Raw genomic sequence first — 14,524 nt, forward strand, 5'->3', positions numbered from 1 at the left:
CTCACTTTAAAAGGAAATAAATATGTCAGCCTCCATCTACTGCTCTCACTTCAGTTGCCCTTTAACCTGAAGTTATTTTCCTCACTTCAGGTTCACTTTAAAAAAAATTGAGGCTGAGCTGGGAAATTAGGCACTTCCATTTCCGCAGAGTTTCTGTGCTTTTCCCCTGTAACAGCATTCGTAGTGTGCAGTAGATGTGCTGCAGACCCGGAGCTTTTCCCAATCAGGACACAGGAGAAGGCTGCAGTGCTGAGTGACTAAGGAGAGGGTGGGCTCGGCAGACAGAGGGCGTGCTCCCTGCTCACACTCCAGGCAAGCAGCAGCGTGGGAAAGCGTCGTAGTCAGACCTGGGAATTGATGCTGCTGAATGAGCGGCTACAGCGCACACTCCCACTGATCTCCCATCACAGGGACACTACAGCATCCTTCTGTCTGGGGGCTCCGCTAGCTTCTCAGCGCCCGGGACACGGCATTTCTCTGCGGCTTCTCACTTTGGAGAATTATCATTATTCCTCACTTTCTTCCTGTGCTCGGCAAGTGACTGACACTGCCAGCATGAAGCGGCCGTGTGATGATGACACCAGCTCTGACAGTGATCTGGATGAGACCATTGATGTGGGCAGTGAAAACAACTACTCGGGGTAAGTATTTCAAGTTGGTAAAGGTGGCACAGGCACGTCAGGTATCACTTGAAGAAGTTACTTCCAGGCAGGACTGTTTAGCAACTTCGCTGTGGTCTGTTTCACTGACATAAGAAGCCTGCGCTGAAAGTCTATTCAACAGATGTCACAACTAGTAATGGGCTGTGTGATGTTGCAAATCGATGCAGCGAGCCATTAGCAATCTACCCATTAATGGCACAATCTTGCTTGTACAAACTTATCATTTCTATATTGTAGAAGGGTAAACTGAGTGAATATACTGTGAATGAATACTGTGGGTAATCCTTCATATTACATAGAAGTGGTAATATTGTACAATCAAGATTGTACAATTAATGGGCACCTTATTGAGTATCCAATAATACGTACATGTCTCAGTTATTTTTTATGTAGCACTGCCAGTGCTTTAAAAGAGTACTTTAAAAGAGTTCCAACTCCTGCAGAGGAGCTAACAATCTAATATCTACCACAGTCTAAAGTCCATACCATAGACTATGGATAATTTGAGGGGAACCTGTGATATGGGAGTAACCAAGAATAATCAGAGCAAATCTGCACAGACACAGGGAGAATATCAGAAACACACTTGGGACCCTACTCTAAAGTGCTGTCCACTCACTAACAGCATTTACAACTAGCGTAGAACATGCACAGCTTTTCATTTATGTATTTTGACCTAGGAAAGCGATAGTTTCTAAACCAAGCTGGAACATTTGAAACTTTCTATGTTTGCAAAAATTATTCCATTAGATGAATGCCTTTAATTGTCCTGCTGTAAATGCAGGTACTGAATGCTTACAGAACATGTCAAGATAGAAAACAAACTCCTAGACTGATTACCAGCTAACATCTGTAGAAAGAGGTCTGTACTAACTAGAAATTAAGTCTTCACTTTCTTCCATTTTATAGTCCTAAAGTAGAGTGTCCTGGATCAGTTTTACACTGTAATAAATGAAGTTCACATTGATTTCCAGTATCTGATACAATCGTAGTCCAGTTCATTTCTAATGTGTGGGTGGACACTGGCAGAACTTCTGAATTACTTGACGATTGGATTCCTCAACTATTTAGCTGAAACCACATACACATGTAAGATTAAAAAAATCTTTGGAAAACAAGTGATCAACAATCAGTAGTTTGTAAAAGACCTCCAAAGATTTCAATGAAAAATATTTGTCTCTCAATCCATCACAGCATATTTATTCTGCGGACAGTCGTTCATTGCTCTTTTGCATGAACTGATCGTTTGCCTGTGTACTTGTTAGAACAGTTCGACATGCAAACCTCCCTGACAAGCCTCTGCAGCAGATTGATTCCTTGTTTTCCAAAGATTTATATCTGACGTGTGTATGCAGCTTAAGAAGTTACAAGTGAATTAATGCTTATTTGTTGAGTAGCTGAATGTAAATGTACAACATTTCCAGTTTTGAACAAAGAATATCAGTCCAGCTTATTCTCAGTAAATTAAGTTGTTTAATTCTGTAGATACTGAAGAAAAGGGGACAATTAATCCTTTACTACATAATTGAGTCCTCTTGCCCATACCTGTTACAGATTGATTGTACAGAGCATTGCATTTATAATGTGTGACCCTGTGACCAATACTACAATGTTGTGAGTTTCTATAAAAGTGATTGGATAGCTAGAGCTTATGTTTTATTCTGACAAAGATACAAGGCTGACCATAGAGGTGCACATTTTACTTTTTAATTAGAAGATATCTTTTTTTTTTTTCAAGTCCGAAGGTGCCCATTAACGGTACAATCTCCGAAACGAGATGCCGATCGGTGACAAACTATCCTTTTATTGACCGTTTTGTCTCTCCAAAGTTCGGAGCAATTCTTTTAGTTTTAACGGATTGCTTATCATTTTCTTCTCCAATGGTGGACTTGAACGATCATTTTGGGTCGATAAATCGGGAAATTGTACCGTAAATGGGCATCGTAAAAGTCCCCGTCGATGACACAATCTTAATTGTACAATCTATGGAAGATGAAGGAATACCTTCCAATAAAAGTACATTTAGGTATATTTACCATTCTACTATGAAGATTTGGTAAGGTACAATCAAGATTGCATCATCGATAGATTAGCAGAATATGAGTTTGTAACATGTGGGCAGCTTAAAACTGAAAGTAATTTTATGTGTTTTGCATTTACTTGTTGATGTTATGAAATTCAGTGAGTTTCAGCGGGGTGGTTCATGCCCAAGAGATGCCACTATATTAAACAAGGCTTTTTATCCTCATAGTACTTATATTATGCAGGCATTTTAGTGTACCTGGAGAAAGGCCACAGACTGGTGGCAATGGAAAATGTTAGGTCACCTCACATATCATTAGTATGACAAAACAATTCCTTATCCATTTCATTATACAAAATAAATAACTTTTTTTTTCTTCACTGAGCTGTCACCTAACTATTCCTACTTAATAAGATTGCTATATTATAAATAGATGACTCATATTTAGCGATGTCTCCTTGTCAGATAGTGTTAATGGCAGTCAATGAAATTCAGTCTGTCACCCCATCACATATGGCAGGGAGTGTGAATAATTTCAAGACGTACTTGAAAAGTATGCTGTGATCTCTGTCACCGATCTTCAGACTGTGAAAAAAACATCCTCAGTTGTGATAGGATGATCCTGGATGAGATGTCATTTTTACAATTAGTCATTCCTCTGTGCTGATGTGCTGCATACCTGCAGGCATTACTATTAATGACCGGTAGTGAATGGAAAATTATCCTCCAGCCCATCAGTATTAGAGTTTACACATGTTAAAAGTCACTTGAATATTTCAGTGTTTATATGGTTGATTTTGCTGTACTTGCAGTTATCTGCAAATGTATGGGGACATCAGGGCCCTGATTAACTGTCATTCTCATCACAGCATATAAGTAATCTGGCAGTCCTGGTTTGGATCTAACAGTGATTCGTTAGGTGGCTAGTGTTTGCAACTCTCACCGGGGTCATGATTGGAGTATTGCGAGAGTTACCAAAAGGTTACAGAGTTATCTATCGGTTGTGTTATTCCTTTCATGTACACACACCCAACAATTATACCTTGATGTCTACTACGTTTAGGGTAGTTTAAAAAAGTTCTCGTAGTAGGTGCCTGTACTTAACTGCAGCTCCACAACAACTAATTAACTAAACTTTCAACAACCCTTGCTGTGATCTGATATGATCTGGGGAGGGCTGACAACTTTTTCCTAAAGTTGCTTCAGTAAAATCAGGCCTCTAATGGAAATGGAACTCATTGAGGATCATTTACGAAATAGAACTGGGAAAAAGGTGGACTCATAACCAACGGCAACCAACAAGGTGTCATCTTCCCCAAATGTTCCTTGGTTCTCTTTACTCTAATTACGAAAGATATCAAAATGTGATTTGTCATCTTTCATACAAAGCAAGTCATCTGATTGCTGTGTGCAGCTTTACTTCACTTTTTAAATCTGATTTTAGTAGATTTGGCCAACTGATCCTAATTTCTACAAACTAGAGTGGTGGGGCAGTAAAACATAGATAGATAGATAGATAGATAGATAGATAGATATTTCTTATGCAAACTTAAGAATGGAACTAACTCTTTGCAGCTAGTTTTGATTCTGTTTTAATAATGAGAAAGGAAAAACTTGCTTACTAAGCAAAATTACTCTACTTTTCATAAATCAACTCCAAAGTACTATACTGGTGGTAATATTTCATACTATTATCAGTCACATTTTTACGAACGCTTTGTGCAGGGAAAGCATATTTAAAGATTTGCCCCTTTCCCTAGTGTCCATCATTTGTACAGGCCAATGAAACCCTCTCAATTAAATTATCTAAAAATATTAACTAAATTATTTTGTGACTGGCTGGCTGACTTGTCCTGCCCTGCTTCGCCATGATGAATAATAACTATGAGACATTTTCAGTGTTTTTAGAGAACTAGTGCAATGAGAGTTGTGTGTATGTAATTCTGTCTTGACCATGTCTTTTTCTCATGTTATTCTGCAGGCATAGTAGTGGCTCACTGATCCGATCAAACTCCCCAACAACCACCTCGCAGGTTATGGCAAGGAAGAAACGAAGGGGGGTAAGATGGTCTTTTTATCGTTGGCAATTTTGAAAGCAGAAAATGTAAACTATAATGGTGCTTTTGTTTCATTTCATTGAAGAAATATATGAGTTATCAGTAGCGACGAGTCAAAAATCCTCCGATTGTACAAACATCCACTGGCCTAAGAGCGGAAGCTCTGCCAACTAATGAAAATCACAAGCTGTCTTATCAATTAGCTGATGACTCATTTATTAACCTGTGACTTTGCAGAAAAAAGCCTAGAGCACATTCTCAATATTTGCCATCCACAATGTTCTTGAAGGATTATTTCAGGCAATAGTTTAGGCATGATAGCTGTACAGACACATTTCAGGTCCTCAGGCTATGTTCTCAGTGGGGCGTTGTGTTGCAATGTAATGGAGGCAACTTAAAATGCAGCAATGCACTGCTATTGTAAGCCTATGTGACATTCAGAGTGCATCTTGTCTGATGCGATGCAATGGAGTCCAGTATCCCAACGCAGTGCGTTACAGCATGGCCCACATCGTAACAGTGGCAGTGAAGTATCATTTTTATTGACTTAATGCCACACAGCACGTGCAATGTGACATCACCCCTCCATTGTGATCCTGTTTTTACAGGAAATGCAACACAGCTTCCTACTGGGACGTTAGCCTAACTGTGCAGTGTGTTCTGCTCTATGGACTGAGGAGATACACTGCAGGACTGTCCTTTACAGTTTGCACTAAACAACATCCGAACCTCTGAAAAGGCCAGTGACGTTGGGGACACCTGTACGCACTTAAAGGAGTCATCAGCCAATCCAATTCACCCCCCCCCCCGCCCATTGCAGATGACACGCTCCGCTCTCACGCTCTCAGCCGTTTGGCCCAAGGTCCCCGCCGGTGCAGAGGGCGACTTCGAGGTCCATGTTGTCCGTGGTGTACTGCACCTGCGCAGTACACCGTGGACTTGAGTGGCGCAGGCGCACTAGAGGAAGTTTCCCTCTTCACCGGCGGGGGCCCCGGTCTCAACGGCTGAGAGCGGAGCTGCGGGGTGGGACGTGTCATCTGCAATGGGCTGGAGGAAGCCCCGGTTAAGTAGAGTGAGGAGGAAGGACTTGGTTTGGCTGATGACTCCTTTAAAGAGAACCCGAGGTGTGTTTAAAGAATGTTATCTGCATACAGAGGCTGGATCTGCCTATACAGCCCAGCCTCTGTTGCTATTCCAAACCCCACTAAGGTCCCCCTGCACTCTGCAATCCCTCATAAATCACAGCCGTGCTGTGAAGCTGTGTTTACATCTGTAGTGTCAGTCTCAGCTGCTCCCCCGCCTCCTGCATAGCTCCGGTCCCTGCCCCTGTCCCGTCCCTCCAATCAGCAGGGAGGGACGGGATGCAGGCGGGGACTGGAGTTCTGCAGGAGGCGGGGAGAGCAGCAGACTGACACTATAGAGATAAACACAGCCAGCTCTGACAAGCTGTTTGTCAGCAGCGTGGCTGTGATTTATGAGGGATTGCAGAGTGCAGGGGGACCTTAGGGGGGTTTGGGATAGCAACAGAGGCTGGGCTGTATAGGCAGATCCAGCCTCTGTATGCAGATAATATTCTTCAAACCCACCTCGGGTTCTCTTTAAGATTACGAGCCAAAGTGATCAAGAACAATCATTTTGGCCAAGAAAAATCTACATCTTGAATTAGCATTAAACATCAGAAAATGCACAGAAGTACTGTTTCGCTTCAGAGGATTAATGCCTGGCTCATACAAGAAGTGATGAGAAATTACTTTTGTGTATTAACTGTGTTAGGCCAAGATCACTGTGCACAGAAACGTTATGGCTAGGTTTACAGTGGGCTTTGTGTTCCCTGCAACAGTGAAAACACTATGCAATGGCGCTGCACATTATGCGCAGGTTGCTTCGTATACAGTGAACCATACAGTCAATTAAAATTGTGCTTCACTGTTATTGTTAATGTGTGTGTTTTGCGGTAAGATGCCGCATGCCGTTATGCTGCATCACACCCGCTGCACTGTGAACGTTGCATAGGTGGTGCATTGCAGTGCGGTAAGCTGTGTTACAAAGCAGCGATTATGCTGTATTGCAACACACCACTGTGAATTTAGCATAAAAATGCTTTGACTACAAGCCTTTTGACCTCAAAGCTCGGGTACAAAATTAGATATTTACCTAAAGAGAGGGAAGCCTCAGGATCCTACTGAGACTTCCCTCAGTGCTCCCCCCTCGCTGAGCGTAACTCCATGGAAGATTGGCGACAAGGCATAGTTGCCAATCATATCAGGCCAGGGCCACGCACTTCCACATCCATTAGCACAGCCGTGCGAGCATCCCCCTGCATGGAGGAAAGCCTCAATAGAATCCTGAGGCTTCCCTCTGTTTAGGTAAATATGTCTTTTTGAACCCAAGCTTCTGCTCCAGGTTCCCTTTAATACTGACCAGGACAGGTTTTAGGGCTAATTCACAGTGCTTAGTTGCGTTGCAGAATAATTCTGCATGTCATCTCACTGCCCATACAGTTCTATGGTCCTGTTCACAGTTCTGCGTTCTAATGTATCGGGTTATTCTCGCTGCATACAGGCTTTGTAGGAAAGTCTATTGTATGTCCAGTCTCCACTAAAGTTCACACTTATTATGTGTGTGTTATGCAACTGACCACTATGAATCCAGCCTTATAGTTGTTGCAGCCTAAAGCAAGGACACCCATTGGCTCCAACACTCCCCCCCCTCCTCCCCTGGAAGTGCCCAGGGATAAGGGGGGCTTACCTCTCTCTCTCCCCATCTGAATAGCACAGCGCAACGGATCACAAATACCTACTCCAGTACTGGGTCCTCTCCTCATTTTCGCTGCAGCCTATCACCATGCTGAAGCATCCCTCCGTAGGTTCCCGAGGCATGTCACATCATTTCAAGATGCTGCTGCCCGGTGATTGGATGCAGTGATGAAGAGAATCAAATATTTGTGCTCCACTCTGCAGTCTGCTATTCATATGGGGCCAGTGCCATCCCTTAGATTTTGCTGTCTGAATCATATGATTCAGGTGGGGTCATGGTAAGACTAGCCTCCAGTACTGGTATCATCAGCAAGATGGCAGCTTCCATGCTAGAAAATGACAGGCAGCAAAAAGTAGTAATGGCAGCACGCCATGGTAGTTAACGATGCCCAAGCTAAGGTAGAAGTAAACTGTAAAATATGAAATGTATATCTGTTGTCATCAACCTTGTTTGGTAAAGGACAACTGAAGTGAGATGGAAATGGAGGATGCAATGTTTATTTATTTGTAAACAATTTTGCATTGCTTGGGTGTCCTGCTTATTACGATTCCTTTAATACTTTTAACTATAGACCTTGAAAAAGCATGCAGGTCACTTGTTTGAAAAAGCATGCAGGTCACATGTTTGACTACGTTTGGAAGTTGCGCATGCGCATAATTATCCTGGTATTTAGCATATAAATTCCAAGCTTGGGAAAGGGCGTAGGCAGCCTTTGAAATGCCGCTATATGAGACTCATAGGAATCAATTATGAAAATTACACTTTTTTTATGTTTTTGATGTTTTCAGACATATGCAATAAAATGATTTTTTTATATAAACAGTACTGGCAAACCTTCACAGAGCTACATCTGTCCAAATGAAGGCTGTAATGGGCCGGAGGATGTCAACTGAGTGCTTTGTGGGCTTAGAAAGATTCCAAATAAGTTGCTAACACATTTTTCTACCCGTAGATGCAGAATAAATATGGCATTATGAGTATTTATTTAACACTCATTTATCAGGCATAACATTCAAATCACAGACAGGTGACATAAATCATATTGATTATCTTGTTACAGTACTTGTCAAAGATACAGGAAGATGTATTAGGCAGCATGAGAAGTGTCAGTTTGTTAAGGTGGATGTGTTGCATGGAGGAAAGATGGGCAAGGATATGATGGCTAGATAACTGGCTCATATCATATTGTCTTCAAAACTTCAGATCTTGTGAAGTGTTCTTTGTTTTCAGTGGTTAGAAACTAATGTATCCCAAAGAAGGGCAGCTAGTGAACCAACAACGGGATCATGGGAGCCCAAGGCTCATGGATGCATATGGGGAGCAAAGGCAGGCCCTTGTGGTCCAATCTCACAGAAGAGCTACTGTAGCACAAGCTGATTACCATATATACATAGACCAACCGGGTCCAGTCCTTGATCAGGTGCTATATTTATTTCAATAGATAGGCCTTTGTTCCCAAATGAGGTACCAGTGTGCTAGAAGAAATTGCCTTGTGCTGCTGTTGTAGAGTGACACATGCAGAGCTACCACCCACAAAAGCTGAGGAGACCGGCCAGGGTCAGGAAGTGCCAGTAGGATCAGCTGTCTTCCTTGGTCCTGCAGTCCAGTCTAATCTGAGCAGACCCCTGAAATATGCAAAAAAACGTGCAGAGTGCTCGGTAACCACATTTGTTGGCCATGTGTATGATCCTCTGTGCTCCCCCCAGTCACCCGAGTGTAACAATGAAAGTGGCCATGAGAGAGAAAGTCCATGAGACAACGCACAGTGCACTGCAGCTTCCTGCATACTTGGGGCTGCACAGCTGGAGACCAGTCAGAGCGCCCAGGCAGACCTTTGCCCTGATGTATGGGCATGTTCACATCTCTGCTTTGCAGTATATTGCATTTTTATAACATGCTGTTTGCAGCGTGTTTCTAGATATTGTATGTAAAAATGTGTGCGCTCCAAAGCAAATTAACATGTTATGAAATAATATGCTTGTTTTTATGCACACAGTGTGCATTTCGTTATGTGTGAATGTATCAGTTGTGATATGTTATTGTAGCTGCAGTGATGTCCACAAAGAGTTACGTTCGTAAAGGAAATCTGAAGTGAGAGGGATATGGAGGGTTCCACATTTATTTCTTGGCCTGCTGATCCTCTACCTCAGAATCAGAAATGACTTTTTTTGCGAAATACTAGAGATGTTGTACCTAGAATTGGTTGTTGTACACATGGCATAGGCATTGTTACAAACATACAGTACAGGACAAACATGAGATATACATGACCAGAGTGACCAGAGGCGTATCTAGAGGGGTGCAGGCATGGCTCATGCCATAGGCGCCACAACCCCAATGGGTGCCATGCCTGCTCCTGTGCTGCTCCACCATGCCCCTGTGCCTCTCCATCACTCAGACATCAAAAGAGATGCATTCGGTTATCTGGGGAATATGGCTACTTAATTTATGTGTGTAGCGACCACTTGGCTAAGTGTTAGAAAAGAGTACAGAGAGGGAATAAGAAGAGATATCTACAAAAAAGCAACTTCAGCAATATACCAAGCCAAAAAACCCAAGCAACCATAACGTACACGAGAAAGGATGCTGTTTTTAGAGGGAAAGGTGGCTCTGACTGGCGGGGGGAAGCGAATTCAGTGTTTTCCATAGGCGCTATATTACTCAGATACGCCCCTGTACATGACAAACATGAGATATACATAAGATACACATTTTAGATGGGCATAGCAGCAAGCATTGGGAGGGGTATGGGGGTCATCTATTTGAAACACTAGCAGCTAGGGTGTGGGGCAAGTATTGCCAAGATTGACACCCTAGCTGCTAGCTGCTACCTCTGATACAAGTAGTCCCCGGTAAACGAACGAGATAGGGACTGTAGGTTTGTTCTTAACCTTAATCTGTTCTTAAGTCGGAACACTGTGCCATCACTGTCCCCTGTACCTCCTCTGTGTCCCCCTCCGTGTCACATCTGTCCTCTGTTCCTGCTTATACGAGTTTAAAAGCCATTTCTTCTCAGAAATTTTTAAAGTCGATTTTCTCAAAAACTACAAGTCCAATTTGAAAAAAAAAAATGTTTGCCTTGTTCCCATGGAAACACAGAATCCATGCCGTTTGTATCGGCTGGTCGTAAGTTGGGCATTCATAAGTCGGGGACTACCTGTACTTTAAGCAATAGGCCTTGAAAAAACATGCAGCAGATCAGGTGTTTCTGACATTTTTATCAAATCTGACAAGATTAGCTGCATAATTGTTTCTGGTGTGATTCAGATACTACTGCAGCCAAATAGATCATTGGGGTTGCCAGACAACTGGTATTATTTAAAAGGACATAAATATGGTAGCCTCCATATACCTCTCGCTTCAGGTGACCTTTAAAGGATATGACTAATTAAATCTGGCTTTACTTATCTGGGGCTTCTTGCAGCCCCTAGAAGTCATATGTGTCCCTCGTCGCAGCTCTGGTCTTCTCCTGCGTCCCGCTGGTTACCTCTGTAGGATCGTTGATCCCGATGGGTCAGAATCTTCTGTGCAGGCACATGCGAGCGCCCGCAATCATGCCCATATCTTCGGTACACTCCTGTTGATGTAAACACATCTGCGTCCAGGACAGCCCACGCATGCACAGAAGACGCTGATCCAACGGGTTCGGCAATCCTACAGAGGCTGCCAGCAGGATACAGGAGATAACCAGAGCTGCAACGAGGGACACAAATGACTTCTAGGGATGAAGCTTCTTGTTTGTCACCTCAAATATCCTTTAATAGCACAAGTAGGACATGGATGAGGACAGATTATCTGTGGTGACCAGGAGAAATTGCCTGCTGCCTACTCCCAGCTCCTTTCGGAGTCGGGGTAATTTTTGGGTACCTGGGCAATTCCATATGCAATTTACTTTTTCACCTGAGTTTTCTCCTAGGTGATATTTTTAAACTTGCCAATAAAATACTTTTTAAGCCACCAGAAAGCGAGGAAATACTCAAAATGATTTTACTATTACTTTTTCACCTACTTTTTGATACTTTTTTAGTTAAAAAGTACCGGAAAACTATTCTAAACCGAGGATGAAAAATTATCTCCTAGGAGAAAAATCAGGTGAAAAAGTGAATTGCATATGGCCCCTGGGAGTCGGAGTCAGGAGAAAATGCACCGACTCCAACTCTGACTCCTAATGAATTTAAACTGTAATTAAAATAGAAATTAGGATAAAATGTTCTTTTTCCCAGATAATAGTCATCAAAAAATAATTTATATATACAGTAATAGCTGTGATTAGTCCACAAAAATGAAATAAACCAATCAAAAATTAGTTACTTGTGCTGGTTCAATAAAGCAGTCCCCGTATTTTTAAAGTCATATATACATATCTGATTGTGACTGTATATATGATGTGTACACAGGAATCTCTTATATATGTTACGGCCAGAACCCGAAGTGTGGCCACTTCTCGTTCTGGCCAGCCACTTCGGGTTCTGGCCGGCCAATGTGCGAAGTGGTCGCAGCGGAGCGGCCAATGTCAGAAATGCAATTACTACACTAAGCACAATGTATTTTACGGCCGTCTCGCTGCGGCCAAATGTATTACAACTTGCTTAATTTCATTAAATATAGCCGGCGGCAATGTAATAGATGAAGCCGCCGGCTTTCGCACTGCCTCCTCCTCCTCCCCCCGATCCCCCCCCCCCCCTTCTCTCCTCTCCCTGCCTCCTAATACGATATGGAGCAGCCGGCGGGGACACGAGTGTCCCCGAGAGTCGTTCGTTGCTGCAGGGGTATCCTGCCGTTCTTGCAGAGCGGGTGCTGGCAGAAGCAATGTCTGCAGCCTCCCCGCTCTGCTTCCCCTGCCGCGACGAACGACTCTCGGGGACACTCCCCGCCGGCTGCTCCGTATCGTATAGAAGGTAGGGAGAGGAGAGAGGCGGGGGGGGGGAGGGATCGGGGGGAGGAGGAGGCAGTGCGAAAGCCGGCGGCTTCATCTATTACATTGCCGCCGGCTATATTTAATGAAATTAAGCAAGTTGTAATACATTTGGCCGCAGCGAGACGGCCGTAAAATACATTGTGCTTAGTTTAGTAATTACATTTCTGACATTGGCCGCTCCGCTGCGACCACTTCGCACATTGGCCGGCCAGAACCCGAAGTGGCTGGCCAGAACGAGAAGTGGCCGCACTTCGGGTCCTGGCCGTAACATATATACTAAATAACATCTATGCTGTAAGTATAAAGCCTGATGTGTAGCTGTGTCACTAATAGAGATGGTCAATGAGATGGAAATAATTCTGCGTTGATGCTGGTTTATGCAAATGCAAATGCTTATTAAATCAAATAATTTGATATGTTGTTAAAATTTGGTTTGGTGACTACGAATTAAAGGGTACCTGAGACGGATGAAAAGAAACGTTTTATACATACCCGGGGCTTCCTTCAGCTCCCTTCAGGCTAATAAAGTTGCTGTCCTCCTCCACCACCTGGATGTTCTGCTATGAGTCCTGGTAATTCAGCCAGTCAGCGCAGTCCGGCCGCGTGCCACTCCCACAGCCAGGATCATTCTGCACCTGCGCAATAGTGCTGTTTAGGTGTAGTATGCTCCCAGTGGCAGAGTGTGTGCATGCGCACTACACCCGACTATACCCATTAATGTATAAAACATAAATATTTAATTTCATCTGTCTCAGGTTTACTTTGTTACACAGTAGTACTATACTCTACATGCAGGCTCGGACTGAGCCACCGAAGTGGCGATTTTTCCCTCGGGGGGCCTCGGCCAGGCCCCAGTGTTGAAAGGGAGGGGGGCACAGCGCATGAAGGGGGGAAAGTGGGCACAGAGCGGTGGGGAGGGGGGGAAGCCTCCCCCCTCCTTCACCTAGGGCCCCCCCTTCAGCGCTCCCCCCCCTCCAGAATTGCAGCCAGCCAGCGGAACGGCTTACCGAGATAGCTCTGCATGCCGCTGGTCTGGTCTGGTCTCCTGCACTGAAACTGTCCAATCACGCTCTCACAGTACTTCCTGTGAGAGTGTGATTAGACAGTACAGTGCAGGAGACCAGACCAGCAGCGGCACGCAGAGCTCTCTGATCCCAGTAAGTGATTCCCACTCGCTGCCGCTGCTGGCTGCAATTTTGGAGGGGGAGCGCGAAAGGGGGGGGGCCCTACCGCTGCTCTGTGCCCACTGCCCCCCTTCCAGCATAGGGGCACTGAGACCTGCCTACCTAACTGGGGGGGAGCGCGGAAAGAGGGAGGGGGCTAGGTGAGGGAGGGGGGAGGCTTCCCCCCTCCCCGCCGCTCTGTGCCCACTGCCCCCCCTTCCAGCAGGGGTACACTGAGACCTGCCTACCCAACTGGGGGGGGGGAGCGCGGAAGGGGGTGGGCCTAGGTGAGGGAGGGGGGGAGGCTTCCCCCCTCCCCACCGCTCTGTGCCCACTGTCCCCCCTTCCAGCATGGCCCCCCCCACTAACTGGGGACCTGCCAACCTAATCTGGGGACACCTATAGACCGTATATCTATACTGGGGACACCTATATACCTGCCTACGCCTCCCTAAACTGGGAAATCTACCGGCTACTGCCAATCTGATTGCATTTTGTGGAGATATCTGCTGCCAATTTGATTGCATTTTGTCGGGAAATCTGCTGCCATTTGACTACTTGATGAATTATCATGAGGCATGTAACTACTTGATTATTTTATCTAATCTCAATGAATAACGCCGCAACTTATTTTGTGTATTTTTAAGTCTGCCCATGACCCATCATGACCACGCCCATGTACCAGTGCGTGGTGACACCCATCTATTTTTGCCGCATGTGGTAATTTCCTTATTGGAGACTGTCCTCAGAATTGCTCACAATCTATTCCCTACCATAATCATGCAAAATTTCTAGAGTACATGTGTATGTGAGACCAAAATGGGGGGATCGAGGGGGAGGGGGGCTAAAACTTTCTTGGTGTGCCTTAGTATCCCAGTCCGACCCTGTCTACATATGCACTCCCCACAGAGTGGCAGGGAATCCACTGAGAATGTTGTGCACAT

The 14,524-nt window shown here is 44.4% G+C and overlaps 1 protein-coding gene across 1 annotated transcript in view; it reads left to right on the plus strand.

The window, feature by feature from the left end:
- The first annotated feature begins 236 nt into the window (after positions 1–236).
- HEY2 (hes related family bHLH transcription factor with YRPW motif 2) overlaps positions 237–14,524 on the plus strand; it is a 48,215-nt gene continuing 33,927 nt past the window's right edge. Inside the window, exons 1-2 of the mRNA XM_068231465.1 lie at positions 237–641; positions 4,667–4,745. Of these exons, the coding sequence (XP_068087566.1) occupies positions 358–641; positions 4,667–4,745 (363 nt within the window). The 5' untranslated portion in view covers positions 237–357. The remainder of the gene's footprint in view (positions 642–4,666; positions 4,746–14,524) is intronic.

Source organism: Hyperolius riggenbachi, chromosome 4 (assembly GCF_040937935.1).
Source record: "Hyperolius riggenbachi isolate aHypRig1 chromosome 4, aHypRig1.pri, whole genome shotgun sequence".
In the NCBI taxonomy this organism is placed as follows: Eukaryota; Metazoa; Chordata; class Amphibia; order Anura; family Hyperoliidae; genus Hyperolius; species Hyperolius riggenbachi.